At 49.7% G+C, this 13,900-nt stretch overlaps 1 protein-coding gene across 1 annotated transcript in view; it reads left to right on the forward strand.

Moving 5' to 3' along the window:
• Positions 1-404: 404 nt before the first annotated feature.
• Positions 405-13,900, forward strand: part of LOC119376664 (murinoglobulin-2) — a gene marked incomplete at its 3' end in the record, with an annotated part of 30,616 nt that continues 17,120 nt past the window's right edge. The window contains exons 1-5 of the mRNA XM_049411459.1: positions 405-560; positions 2,477-2,680; positions 3,909-4,069; positions 7,847-7,952; positions 8,753-8,983. Coding sequence (XP_049267416.1) covers positions 405-560; positions 2,477-2,680; positions 3,909-4,069; positions 7,847-7,952; positions 8,753-8,983 — 858 coding nt within the window. The remainder of the gene's footprint in view (positions 561-2,476; positions 2,681-3,908; positions 4,070-7,846; positions 7,953-8,752; positions 8,984-13,900) is intronic.

Genomic DNA, 13,900 nt, shown 5'->3' on the forward strand with positions numbered 1-13,900 from the left:
CCTTCTTTCGCACGTATGCCACAAACAATTGGGAGGGCGCACAAATCGGCCTGGGCGCGTAGTTTGAAACCACCTTTGTCAATATATATATATATATATATATATATATATATATATATATATATATATATATATATATATATATATATATATATATTGTGAGCATTGTTTATGCGCTTAATCTTCTCCTATGTACATACTCATCATCACTGCTTGGGTTTGGGTTGTGGGGCTCATGCTCGACACAGTAAAGAAGAGTCTTGAGCGGCCTAAACGTTGCCTCACAAGGGGTGGAGAGTGCTGTCCGGTCCCTGGATCCTCTCACGCGAACCATCTCCAGCTTCACCTAGAACACATCCCTGGAGCTCCGTTCAGGACACCGCTTACACCACCTGCGTTCGGCGATGTCGCAAGACGAGCAGCCTAGCACGGGAGCTACCTTAATGCTCACCCCGGCGGCAACCCCTTCTTGGATGGTCACAAGCGCTCGAGAGGATCCACCAACGTTCGCTGGGGTTCGTGGTGAAGACGCTGAAGACTGGCTGGAGGAGTATGACCGCGTAAGTGCCATCAACCACTGGGATGAGCCTCGAAAACTCACCCACGTTGCGTTTTACCTAACAGACGTCGCAAAGACATCGTTTTTCAACCATGCGACAGATTTCCCGAATTGGACCTCTTTTACACTTCAGCTACGCCGGATATATACCAACCCGTCTGTGCGCTCAGATATCGCGAAGAAGAGGCTTTCCGGGCGTGTTCAACACACGGGGGAGTCATGCACTTCTTACATAGAAGACGTACTCGCCTCCTGCAGTCGCGTCGACAGCTCAATGGCGGAGAACGACCGTGTGCGCCACCTGCTCAAAGGTATAGGTACTGTGGCTTTCAAAGAGCTCGTAGTGCAGAACCCCACAACCGTAGCCGGTATTGTCACTACCTGTCAGCGCCTCGATAAGCTTCAGACCACACGCTTGCAACCTGACATGTCTGACCTGAGGCCAAGCAATGACGTAGAGCTGTGTGCATTGATCCGCTCGATCATCCAAGCGGAACTTCACGCACAAGCTTCACCGTGGCATCTTGAGGTTCGTGCGACACCACCTGGTGCCAATCTACGTGACGTCGTGAGGGAGGAACTGGCTTCCATGACCGGCACGCAAGTCCCGAGCCCGCATCCCGTGACAACGGCAACTTATGCTCAGATTGCTGCTATGACACCACCGCCCCAGCAGACACCACTACAGGCGCCTGGATTGCACGGTTCGCTCAACTCCCTCACACCACGAGCGCCGGTCCAGCCTTACAGCGCCTGGCGCACTCCTCGGCCGATTTGCTTGTATTGCGGCATCCGTGGCCATATTTCAAGATTTTGCTGACGCCGTCAGCAAGACAAAAGACGAGGCTACGAAGACTTTGAACGGGAAGAGTTTTACACCACTGGACCGAAATAGCCTCGCCCATACCAGAACAGCCCACGTCGATCACAGTCTCCGCAAAACGTCGGCGCAGTTGGTAGTTCCCGATTCCCGCGTCGTCGCTCGCCTTCACCGATGCGACGGTCCTCTTCCCCACTTCGACCCGCTGCTTCGACTCTTGATCATCGAATGGAAACCAAATAGTGCAGCTTCGGGAGGGAAATCTTCATCTTTCGCACTATATGAAACTCCTCCGGACCGCCCGCCAAATATATTGTTGGTGTATGCTGAAGGTGTACGCACTGATGCATTGGTGGACACAGGCGCATCGCTTTCCGTCATTAGTGCGGACTTGTGTTCACGCTTGAGAAAGATGAAGACGCCATACAATGGCCTTCCCCTTCGCTGCGCTGACGGCGTTCTTATTCGGCCTTCCAGTGTTTGTACAGTGCGGGTTTTCATTGATGGCATCCTTCATCATATTCAGTTCCTTGTGCTGCCCTCGGGCACTCACGCTCTCATCTTGGGATGGGACTTCTTTTCTTCAGCATCAGATTTCATATCTTGCCTTCAGCGACTCATTCATATGACAGACACCGAGTATTCCCCTGATGTCGTTCCTCACAGCTTGCGTTTCGTCACAGCCGCTGGTTGTTGTATTTCGCCGGGAGACGAGAATGTTATTACGCTGGCTTTTGATACCTTTGTTAATGGTGACGTGTTCATTGCACCGTCTGGTCGCTGCAAACCTAAGGGGCTTACCATCGCACCTGGTCTTGTGCAGTTTAATGACGGTAGAGTGTTCATCGTCGCACTTAACCCAACTTCGTCGCCAGTGATGCTGCCCCAGGGCACTGCTGTGATTTGCTTCGCTGACACCGAGCCTATTTCGCTGATTTCCTTCCGCGCAGAACCACCACCTTTGTCTGCCTCAAATGATCCTAAGGCTGCGAGCGCTTCTTTAAATGCTACCATCAATCCCCACCTCACTGCTGCAAAAGAGAGACCTTTTAGACATTCTTCAGAAGCACAGCGTTTCGTTTGACGTACATTCCAAGGTTCTCGGCCGCACTTCCGGCGCAGAGCACCGCATCGAAACGGACGGCAGCTCCATTGTACGCCGCCGCCCATACTGCGCGTCTTCGGCGGAACGGCACATCATCGAGGACAACGTCGCCGACATGCTCAAACGCGACGTCATCCGACCTTCGTCCAGCTCTTCGTCATCTCCTGTGGTGTCGGTCCGGAAAAAGGACGGCTCTGTACGATTTTGTGTCGATTGCACAGCCCTTAATAAGATCACGAAAAAAAGACGTCTATCCGTTGCCACGGATCGACGATGCCCTCGACTCCCTTCAAGGCGCAGAGTATTTCTCCAGTCTCGACCTCCGGTCCGGGTATTGGCAGATACCTTTGCACGAAGCGGACAAAGACAAAACAGCCTTTGCAACGCCGGATAGGCTTTATGAGTTCAACGTAATGCCCTTCAGATTATGCAGCGCTCCTGCAACGTTAGAGTGCATGATAGACACCGTTTTACGAGGCCTAAAGTGGAAAATCTGTTTATGTTATCTAGACGACATCGTTATTTTTTCTTCCACTTTTCCTCAGCACCTTGAGCGTTTGTACGAAGTATTAACATGCATTTCGAACGCTGGACTTCAACTCAATACAAAGGAGTGTCACTTCGCCAGCAAAAGCATTAAAGTGCTGGGCCACTTTGTCCGTAAGGATGGCGTTCGACCGGACCCGGACAAAATTGCTGCCGTGATTCGTTTCCCTCGCCCAGAAAAACAAAAACATTTGCGAAATTTCCTTGGCCTGGCGTCTTACTTCTGCCGCTTCATTAGTCACTTTGCTGCCATTGCGGGGCCATTACACAAGCTTCTGACATCAGGAACAGCCTTCGCTTGGACTGATGACTGCGAGTGTGCGTTCCAAGCCCTCAAACGTGCATTAACTGCCAACCCCGTCCTCCGTCACTTCGACGAGAGTGCGCCTACGTTTCTGCACACAGACCGAAGCGGCCATGGAATCGGTGCTGTCCTTCTACAGCGCGGCGACACTTCGCAAGAGCGAGTTGTCGCATAAGCCAGTCGTGCACTAACACCTGCGGAGCAGAACTACTCGATAACAGAGCAGGAATGTCTCGCTGTAGTTTGGGCCATCCAAAAATTCCGACCGTACCTTTATGGACGCCACTTCACTGTGATTACCGACCATCACGCTTTATGCTGGTTGTCCTCACTGAAAAATTTGTCTGGGCGCCTCGGTCGCTGGATACTTCGCTTGCAAGAGTACACATTTGACGTTGTGTACAAGTCGGGCAAGCAGCATCAGAATGCCGACGCCCTCGCTCGCTGCCCTCTGCCATTTTCTTCTCCGACCACGCACCCTCGTTGCCCTTCAGGTGCTCATGAGGCTTCGTCTTCACCCACTTTATCGCCACTGGCAGTACCTGAGTTGGTCTCTTCTAACCACTGCGCTCAGTTTGCCTCGTGTCCACGTGACGACCCCTATTGCGACCGCGTCATCGGATACCTAAGTGGCACGTCTTCTCTACCTAATGCCCGACTACGTCGTCAGCTAAAGCGGTTCAAGCTGGAACACAACGTGCTGCATCGCTATACTTACAACACCGATGGACATCGGTGGGTGTCAGTACTTCCCCGTTCGCTGCGTACACAAGTTCTCGAAGCACTGCACGACGACCTATCTGCTGGCCACTTGGGGTGTCACAAGACATACGACCGCGTTAGGCGCCGTTTCTTCTGGCCTGGCATTTCTACCTTTGTGGCCAAGTATGTCGCTTCCTGCGCACTGTGTCAACGCCGGAATCGACAAACTTCACCTCCTGCTGGCCTGTTACAGCCTATCCCATGTCCCGAAACAGCATTTGCCATTATCGGAATAGACCAAGTCGGGCCACTTCCCGTAACGCCAGCAGGTCATCGGTGAACTGTGACAGTGGTCGATCACCTTACACGGTACACGGAGACCGCCCCTCTACGCACTAGTTCTGCGTCAGATGTGGCCGCCTTCTTCTTGGAAGCCATTGTGTTGCGTCATGGTGCACCCCGCGTGCTCCTGAGTGATCGCGGGAAGACCTTTTTGTCCACAATTCTTGAGGAAGTGCTAAAAACTTGTGGGACAGTTCATAAGACATCAGCCTACCACCCTCAAACAAATGGTTTAACAGAGCGATTCCATCGGACTATAACAGATATGATATCAATATACATCGGACCAAACCAAGATAACTGGGACACAATCTTACCCTTCGTGACGTTTGCGCACAACACCTCTGTCCAACGGACTACCGGATATTCACCTTTCTACGTCGTCTACGGTCGTGCGCCGACATTCACCATCGACGCCTATTTCTTCAATCTAACGACGACAACCCCTACAACTACACCAGATCATCTCCTCTTTGGGCTGGATGAATGTCGACAGCGTGTTCTCCTCAACACAGAGTCCAGTCAACAAGACCGCAAGCAGCGTTATGACAGCTTTCATCGCGACGTCACCTTCCGTCCTGGAGATGAAGTACTACTTTACCGTACTACACCGTACTACTACACCGTACTCCCGGATTGTGTGCCAAGTCTCAATCGCACTTTCTTGGACCAGACGTTGTCCGTGCACAGACATCCCCAGTCAACTACCTTGTCACTCCCATCGAGGTTTCTTCGGACCACCGTTACCGTGCATCTGAGATAGTTCACGTTTCGCGCCTCAAGCCATTCGTTCGCCGTACCTTTCCCGCCTTAATCGTGGCCGGGCTGGCCGCTCGCGCGCGCGGGGAAACTTAGTGTGAGCATTGTTTATGCGCTTCATCTTCTCATATGTACATACTCATCATCACTGCTTGGGTTTGGATTGTGGGGCTCATACTCGACACAGTAAAAAAGTGTCTTGAGCATCCTAAACGTTGTCTCACAATAGATACAAGCGCCTGTGTGTATGTGTGCCTTTTAGGGGCGAAGCACCTTAAGGCCGAGGCTTGTCCGGCGTCAATCCGTGTGTCCGTCATCACACAGCACCGCATACATCTGTGGCTCAGACCCACTGTGGGAGTTTGGCCAAGAAATGAGCGGTTCTGTAAAATGTTATGGAACTTTAGAGTAAGGGAAGTTGTGGAATATAAATATTCAATCAAAGCATACGACAGCACAATGCACGTTGCAGTGAAAATACCGGAGAGGGAGCCTAAGCGCGTTCCATACCACACATTCTTTTTCTGCCATGGATGAAAAAACCTAACGTGAACGCGCTCTCGCCCGTGTAAGGCAACGCCGACGCACACAACCCAGGCGGAGGCGAGAGCTTGGGAGGCAGCGGCAACGCCGACAACAAGCTGCTACACCGGAGGCGAGAGCGCGTACATCGATCTATCAATGCGCGATTATGAAACAAAGCACAAGAACAATCCCTTCGTACTAGTCGGTGACTTTAACGTAGACATCATGGACAACGACTGGCTTGTGCAGTATATGACGTCTCGATACTCTCTGCGATGCATTTCGTATGACTGAAAACAACCAACAATCACCAGGGGGACGTGCATAGACCTTCTGTTTGCCACCTGCAGGCTAGATCCGATTGAAAAACCATTGGCTCTACACTGCACGGACCACAAAGCAGTAATAATGAATAGAAAACTGAATCCACAACTCAACATGACATATTATTTATGACCAATAAACACTGTATGTAACTGTACACCGCTTTGTCACTCATTTACATGCGTGAGTGGGAACGTCACAGGGTGATTTATGGTTACACCGAACGACCCCGGTGCTTCGCCCACTCATCATCATTCACTTCGTGGAGGTGCGGTGATTTTTTTCCTAGTGTTCTCTGTGCGATTTTACCGTTCGTAAAGATAAAAGATGAGGCCGACTGGATAATTTTGGCAAACCCACAACGCCCTTCAATATGTTGGCGCCGACGAAACCATTGTAATGTAAAGAGCTGGCAAGACCATAATTTGTGAATCTTTTGGTTATAAGGGAATAAGTCTGATTTTAAATAAATCCGGTGATGTAGCCAGGGGGTGGCACATCGGGCTCGCGCCACCTCCTCCCTTCCCTCCGTAACTGTTTTGTGCCTTGGGATGGAATTCACAGCACAAGATGACGCTAGACCACACTTCACTTACCTGCCCGGACCCCACGCCAGATCAAGGACTGCTTATGTGGCTGGCTTGTCTGCATTCTCATCATGCGAAATATGATATTTCATAATCTAAATACACCTACGTGTTGTCGTATCATAATGTATGCGAATCTCACAGTCCGACGGTATTTTGTTTGGCTAGAAGGCCACGCAGAAAAAGAAAAAGAAGAAAAAAAAACAGCCATCAACATCTTTCATTTTATTGGCACCTCAAGCGGAAAATTGTTCTTGTATATTCACATTATCGTGACGCCGTCACAGCCGCAATTTTCCTGAACGCTTGACACTTTGTTGTATCTCAAGAGGATCGATAGGCTTAATAATACTGAGACTCTTGTACTTTTAACAGAAATAAAACAGAAACTCCGCCCAGGAGAGAAAGATGACAATCTTTATTAGAATTCGCGGAGACGCTAGCTTGGTTAATCACCTCGCTTCCCACTCCAGGTGAAGGGTGATGACTATGATATCTACAATGATCACATATACATACAAATAACACGTGTGATCAAAAACAGATGTATATAGAAAAAACGTCATTCATAAAGTTTCGTTAAGGGAAATTCTTCTCAAAAGCACCAAGAGCGCTTTTGTGCTGTGCGTCGCACGACCGCGGCTTTGCCACGGGCCGATAAGGTTGCCGCAGCTCTAAACTCAAGCCGCGTTGAAAATGAAGTTGCCCAGGAGAGCAGCTTCACATATCTACGTTGTAACTGTGATGTTGAAGCTTCTGTGAGCTTCTATAGACGGGGAGAATTTTTTTAATAGCGTGATACCTACAGGAACCACCACGATGTATCACCAGGTGTCGACCGCGATGAACAGCTCGAACAGTATTATATCATGCGAACTTTTCACACTTTTACTCTGGAAGTCTACAACATTTGTACAATGAGCTGATGTTCACAGCCGTAAATGAGTCAACCGCAGAAGCCTTCAGCACAGATGTGCGCTCCACGTTGTTTCAGTGTAAACAAGATTTACCGCAACACAATTCTATTTAACGGCGAAGTGAACTGCGCAAATTGCGTTTCGTGGTGAAGCGTACTGCAATTACTTAATTCGCTAATTACAGAAAATAAATGTATTAACAGTACACAACATTAATAAATACGCGCTCCGCTAAAACACACTCTTGTACTGTCAAAAAAATTTTGTGCCGTGGTGAATCACGCTGAAATTGACAAGGGTGAACCCGGCCCGTATATTTATATTGCGTTCATCAATTAGGTATTTTTCTCTCGCAGATACACCTTTGGCCAGCCTGTCGATGGAACCCTGACAGTGAATGTAACGTACGAGCACTACGGCTGGGAGAAGGATGACTGCCCCAGGATCAACCACACGGGACCCGTAAGTTGCTTCACTGTTTTGCACATGTCGTGTGGAAACAATACAAGAAAAAAGTTTGACGAAGTAGCATACGCCTCAATAGATTCTACACACCGTCATGCTAATACACGACCACGTCGTTGTTTGGTAAGGCTATAGTTATAAACTTAACCTAACCTAAGCTAATATAGTCTGCGCACGGCTGCTCGACAGTGCATAAATCGCTTTCCGGGGCAATATATGGTAGTCAATGTCGCCATCTAACCTTGTTTGACATCACGTGTATGCGTGTACAGCATGTAATGTCAGCGACGTAACATATATCTTTAATAGCTAAGTTCTACAGGTCGACCATGACCAGTTGCTTTGATATTATATGCACACGAAAGTATGGCAATTTAAACTTCAGAATGGCTGTCAGTTGGGCTTGTTGGTTCATGATCTTAAGGGTTGAATCGCGAAAACGAGACAGGGACTAAAAGAAGAGACAACACACAGAGCGCTCTGTGTGTTGTCGTCTCTTCTCTTAGCCCCTGTCTCGTTTGCGCGATTCAACCCTTAAGGGCAATTTAAACTCGTGCTCACCCAATACAGATGAAGTAAATCAGACGCTGTGGTGGGTCTCACATTGCCCAATATCAATTGCCCAAATGTAATTTTAAAGTGGATGTCGTACCATAAAGTAGCGTTCTTACGCAGTGAGATGCATTATGATGGCGCCTGATTCCAAGCAGTCTCGTGCTTTGTAAATACGATCGCATGATGTCTTCCTAACGGCGCTATCGCGTCTTTTTCACTTTATTATCTGCAACGTGACGCAGATCAACGGCTGCTATGACATGGTTGTTAACACGACGCTGCTTCGATGTAACGAGAACTACAGGGTTCACAGGCGCATCTCGCTCGTGGCGCAAGTGAACGAGACCGGCACTGGTGTGACGATGAACATGACCAACTTCATCAGTCGCAGCTTTAACCCGCTCGAGCTCAACTTCTTGGATGGAGAACACGGAAAGAATTACTTCAAGCCTACCATGCCTTTCTACGGCAGGGTAAGTGTATACCTCAGCGGACTTGCCTAGAAGTGCACTGACAGGCATGCTGTCCCGCGACGTAATGCTTACTAATGCTAGGTTCCTAAGAATATATAAACACGAAAGCCATGTGTAACGTAGCCTCTTCCTCATGTAGCGGACTTTTAGAGCGCAGCTCTTAGGCGCCCATCCCTACGTTTAGCGGCGTTGCCGTTGTCCACGTTGGCGTGAGCGATAGAGCGAACGAGAATGAAAAAGGAAACTAGCGTGTTTCAAGTGTCGAGCTGTGACACTTGATTGTTCACGCTCATCTTATGTTTGTTCGTTTAGCAGCGTCCCTTGAGCTCGAGTGACTACGTACGCTCCGTAACATGAGCGCGGACTTCACGGTGAAAGCTTGAAACATTACTCTTCCCCTCACCACGAGAAAACCGGGCGAGCAGATAGCGGAGAGGCAAGCTTCTCCGTGGGCAAATATAAGAAGCGAGCGAGCTCGCCGACGACTTTTAATAGCGCCCGTCGCGCTTCTAGCGCCATCTCGCTGGTAATGAAGAAACGCTTATTATCGCCTGCCGTCTCTGAATCCGTCCAGCGGTAAAGGGTGTGTATATAACGGTCGCCGTTAACTACGTGGAGGATCTGCGTTTCGTGGCGTAGTGGATAGCGCCACTCGCTGCGGAGCAAGAGGTCCCTGGTTCGATTCTGCGCTTCGGGAGCATTTTTCTGAATTATTTTTCTTTGGGCCTTTTATATATATATATATACATACTTATACATATACGGTGCATGACGGCGGCGACGGCGACGGCAAAATCCAGCCGAGACTGTCCATATAATTGCTATCGCAATAAAGGAGCGAACGAGGAGTGCAGCGAGCCGCTGCGTTAGCGTCTGCAATGCCTCGTGCCTGCTCGCCCTTCTTGTGACAGCGCAACGCATGCCTATCGCTCACAGGCACGAAGTGGTTTGAACTGCGAGGCTTGAGAGAAGAAGACATGCGTTCGTCGAAGGGGCACTGCGTGTGGAACACTTTAGCCGACTCTTAGATTTTGCATCTAGTTTTCCGAGTACCAGTTCGCCCATAATAAACAATGTTTCGGACGCAGCTCTTGAGCACGCCTTCATGCCTCAAACGGCGTCCGTGTCTTCGTAACTCTCAGAGCGAACGAGGACAAAAGAGAGCGAACGCAGAGCGCAGCGGAGGATGAAAGACGGCGAAAGCGGGAAAGGCGGGGAGTTCTTCCCCCTTTTTCTTACTGTATAGCAGGCACCCGTCGCACACAATCCACACAACCCTTTCATACAAGCCGTATCAATCTGAGTGTCGCGAACTTGCCAAGACCTTCACTACACATGACCAAGAGCGACAGAGGAGCATTCGCGGTGACACCACCACTTCTGAGCCCCCGTTCCTCCCTGGAGCGCTCGTATGGCTCTCGATCCCTACCACTGCAACTGGCCTCTCTTCAAAACTACTGCCCAATTACTAAGGCCCCTACCGTGTCGTAGAACTCACGTCCCCTGTAAACTACCTGATCGAACCCATTGACACATCTTCGGACCCGCGCCGTCGAGGCCGCGACATTGTCAACGTGGAGCGCCTCAAGGCCTACCATGACCCGCTCATAGTGAAAAGCTGTTAGGTCGCCAGGCGGCTCCCTTTTCGTTCCCGGGGTAATTGTAGCGAAGCCTTGGAACAGTACAGTGGGTCGTCCTCTCTAACCCCTTCTAGTGGGTCGCCCTCTTCGGCTCTGTTGCATCCAACGCTTTACGGCGTTGCATCGAACGCGCTGTGGCGTTGCGCCCAACGCACGGTGGCGTTGCACCGAACGCGCTGCGGCGTTGCATCGGACCATGCGCGCGTGCAAGTGTGTGCCGCGATGTGATTGGTGGACTTGAGTGTTTGTTCTGTGTATGTGCCTGTTTCGTGATTGGATGTGTGCATTCACGTATACTTTGATAGGGGGGGCTTTTGCTATCAGTGTGTCAGACTGTTACCATGGAACCGATGGAATAAAGACGTTCCACGAGTACGTCTCCCGGTGTGGAGTTACAACAAACTGGCCACGAGGATGGGATACGGCAAGATACCCTGAAGATGGCTTCATCGAGCGCTACACTTGGCAAGCTGCCGGAGTTCGACCCGGACAACGGGGACTTCGAGGTCTACCTCGAGCGTCTCGAGTGCTTCATCGCCGCCAACGACATTGCAGAAGAAAAGAAACTGCAGGTCTTCTTGACTACGATCGGCGAAAAGGCTTACGGGACGCTAAGGAGCTTGCTTCTTCCAAAGACGCCTACGAAAGTAACATTCGAGGTTGCCGTTGATGCACTTAAAAAGCACTATGCTCCCAAAAGTTCCGTGGTGACGGAAAGGTATCGCTTCCACCAACGAAAACAAGAGAAGCATGAAAGCGTGGCGGACTTCATCGTGGGTCTGAAGAAATTGGCGGCGACGTGTGCGTTTGGCACATTTCTAGAGGAAGCTCTGCGGGACCGACTAATCGCCGGCCTTCAAGCAGACGCTGTGCGCTGCCGACTGCTAGCCACGCCAGACGCTGAGCTGACTTGGGAACGCGCCTGCAACATCGCCGTGGCTATGGAAGCAGCTACGAAAGACACTCAGCAGATGGCCTCTACAAAGAGCGAAGGCATCGCAGCGAGCGTCTCCGACTTGCACTGGCAAGGACAAGCAAAAGAACGGCGTCCACAAGCAAGTGCTGGCAAGAACGCGAAGAATTGTGCGTTCACAAAGACTGAAAAGACCACGCAGCATGGGACTAAAGCTTCTTGTCATCGCTGTGCGGGTCACCATGCACCAGTAAGTTGCCCATTTGTTAACAGTACTTGTTACAAATGTCAGAAAAAAGGGCACATAGCTAAAATGTGTAAAACCAAACTCGTTAAGCAGCTGGATTGTGATGTCGCCGGAAATGAGTTACTTACGCTGTGCCACACTGATAAAAGTTCAGGAACGCCGGCTATTACAGTTATGTTTGAGATAAATGGAAAGGAAGTTTGTATGGAGTTGGATACAGGTGCTGCTGTGTCGGTTATGTCCGAATCTGAGCGCGCTAAGCTTTTTCCTTCAGCCAGCTTCAGAGAAGCTAATGTGAACTTAGTCGCCTACAATGGCACACCTGTCGATATCAAAGGCGTGATAGATGTTGATGTTAGATATTACGATCAATGCTATTCACTGCCACTTGTCATAGCAAAGGATGCTGAAAAAGCTAGGATGCCAACGTTGCTTGGTCGAAACTGGCTGCAAAAAATTAAAATTAGATGGCATGAAGTCATGTGCATGAAGAGTGTGAGAAATCCAGTTCCTGTAACGGAAATGTACAGCGAAGTGTTTGAACCAGGCTATGGCGCTATCAAAGGCTTCAAAGCCAGTATTAAGCTCAAAGAAGGTGTTACGCCGGTCTTTTGTAAGGCGCGGCCAGTGCCATATGCTCTTCGTGAGCAAGTGGAACAGGAACTGTCGAACATGGAAAAAGCAGGAGTCGTGTACAGAGTAAGGCATAGCGCTTGGGCGACGCCCCTGGTCATTGTACCGAAAAAAGATAAAGGGCTGCGTCTGTGCGGTGACTATCGTGTCACTATAAATCCGGCAATAGAAGTTGACCACTACCCTCTGCCGCTGCCAGAGGATATTTTCATGACATTGCAAGGCGGAACCGTCTTCTCGGTCATTGACCTATCTAAGGCTTATCTACAGCTTGAGTTAGATGAGCTGGCACAAGAATTGCTGACGGTGAACACGCACCTGGGCCTTTTTAGGTTTCAGCGTCTCCCTTATGGTGTCGCGTGCGCGCCTGCCGTATTCCAAGCAGTAATGGATCAGATCCTAGGCGGCTTATCGGGAACCGCCTGCTACTTGGACGATGTCGTCATAGCTGGCGAGACATACGAGCAGTGCCGCGAGAGAGTCGAGCAGGTGCTCAGACGCCTAAGTAAGCACGGTTTGAAGGTCAACGCCGGAAAGTGCAAGTTCTTTCAGGAGAAAGTAACTTATTTGGGTCACCAAATTGATAAAAATGGCCTGCATCCTACTAGGGATAAGGTGATGGCTATAAAGAACGCACCCAAGCCAGTTAATGTGACACAACTGAAAGCCTTTCTGGGTTTGGTAAATTTTTATTCCAGATTCCTGCCAAATTTGGCAATGGTTTTAGAACCTTTACATGAGTTGCTACGCAAAGAGACCAAATGGCACTGGTCACGTCACTGTGACGACGCATTCAATAAGTGCAAAGCGTTGTTGACTGATGACAGTGTTCTTCAGTTGTATGATGTTCGCAAAGACATTCAAATCACATGTGATGCGTCGGATTATGGCGTTGGAGCGGTACTGTCGCACGTGGAGAATGACGTCGAGAAGCCTATAGCGTTTGCTTCAAGGTCTCTCACCGCGGCAGAACGCAATTACGGGCACATTGAAAAAGAAGCCCTGAGCATTGTCTTTGCGGTAAAAAAGTTCCATAAATACCTCTATGGAAGAGCGTTTAAGGTAGTAACAGACCATCAGCCCCTGACAGTGCTGTTTGACCCAAAGAGGCAGGGAAGCGCTGTGGCTACCGCGAGAGTGCATAGATGGCTGACCTTCTTGGCTAACTATCGATACATAATAGTGCATAAACCGGGGACAGCCATTGCTAATGCCGACGCGTTGTCCCGCCTACCGCTATCTGACACTGAAGAGCTGGCTGAAGAAATTTTTTACTTTTCCACTCTCACTGAGTTGCCGCTCACAGCTAAAGATATTGAACGCGCAACAGACCGTGACAGGCTCCTAACGAGCGTTCGAAACATGATCTGGCACGGTTGGCCAAAAAGCGTTCCAAATGAGCTACAGCCATTTTGGGTTCGTCGGTTGGATCTTGCAGTTGATAATGGCTGCATTGTTTGGACCAACAGGGTCGTAGTACCAGA

Source organism: Rhipicephalus sanguineus, unplaced genomic scaffold (genome assembly GCF_013339695.2).
Source record: "Rhipicephalus sanguineus isolate Rsan-2018 unplaced genomic scaffold, BIME_Rsan_1.4 Seq1824, whole genome shotgun sequence".
Lineage (NCBI taxonomy): Eukaryota > Metazoa > Arthropoda > Arachnida > Ixodida > Ixodidae > Rhipicephalus > Rhipicephalus sanguineus.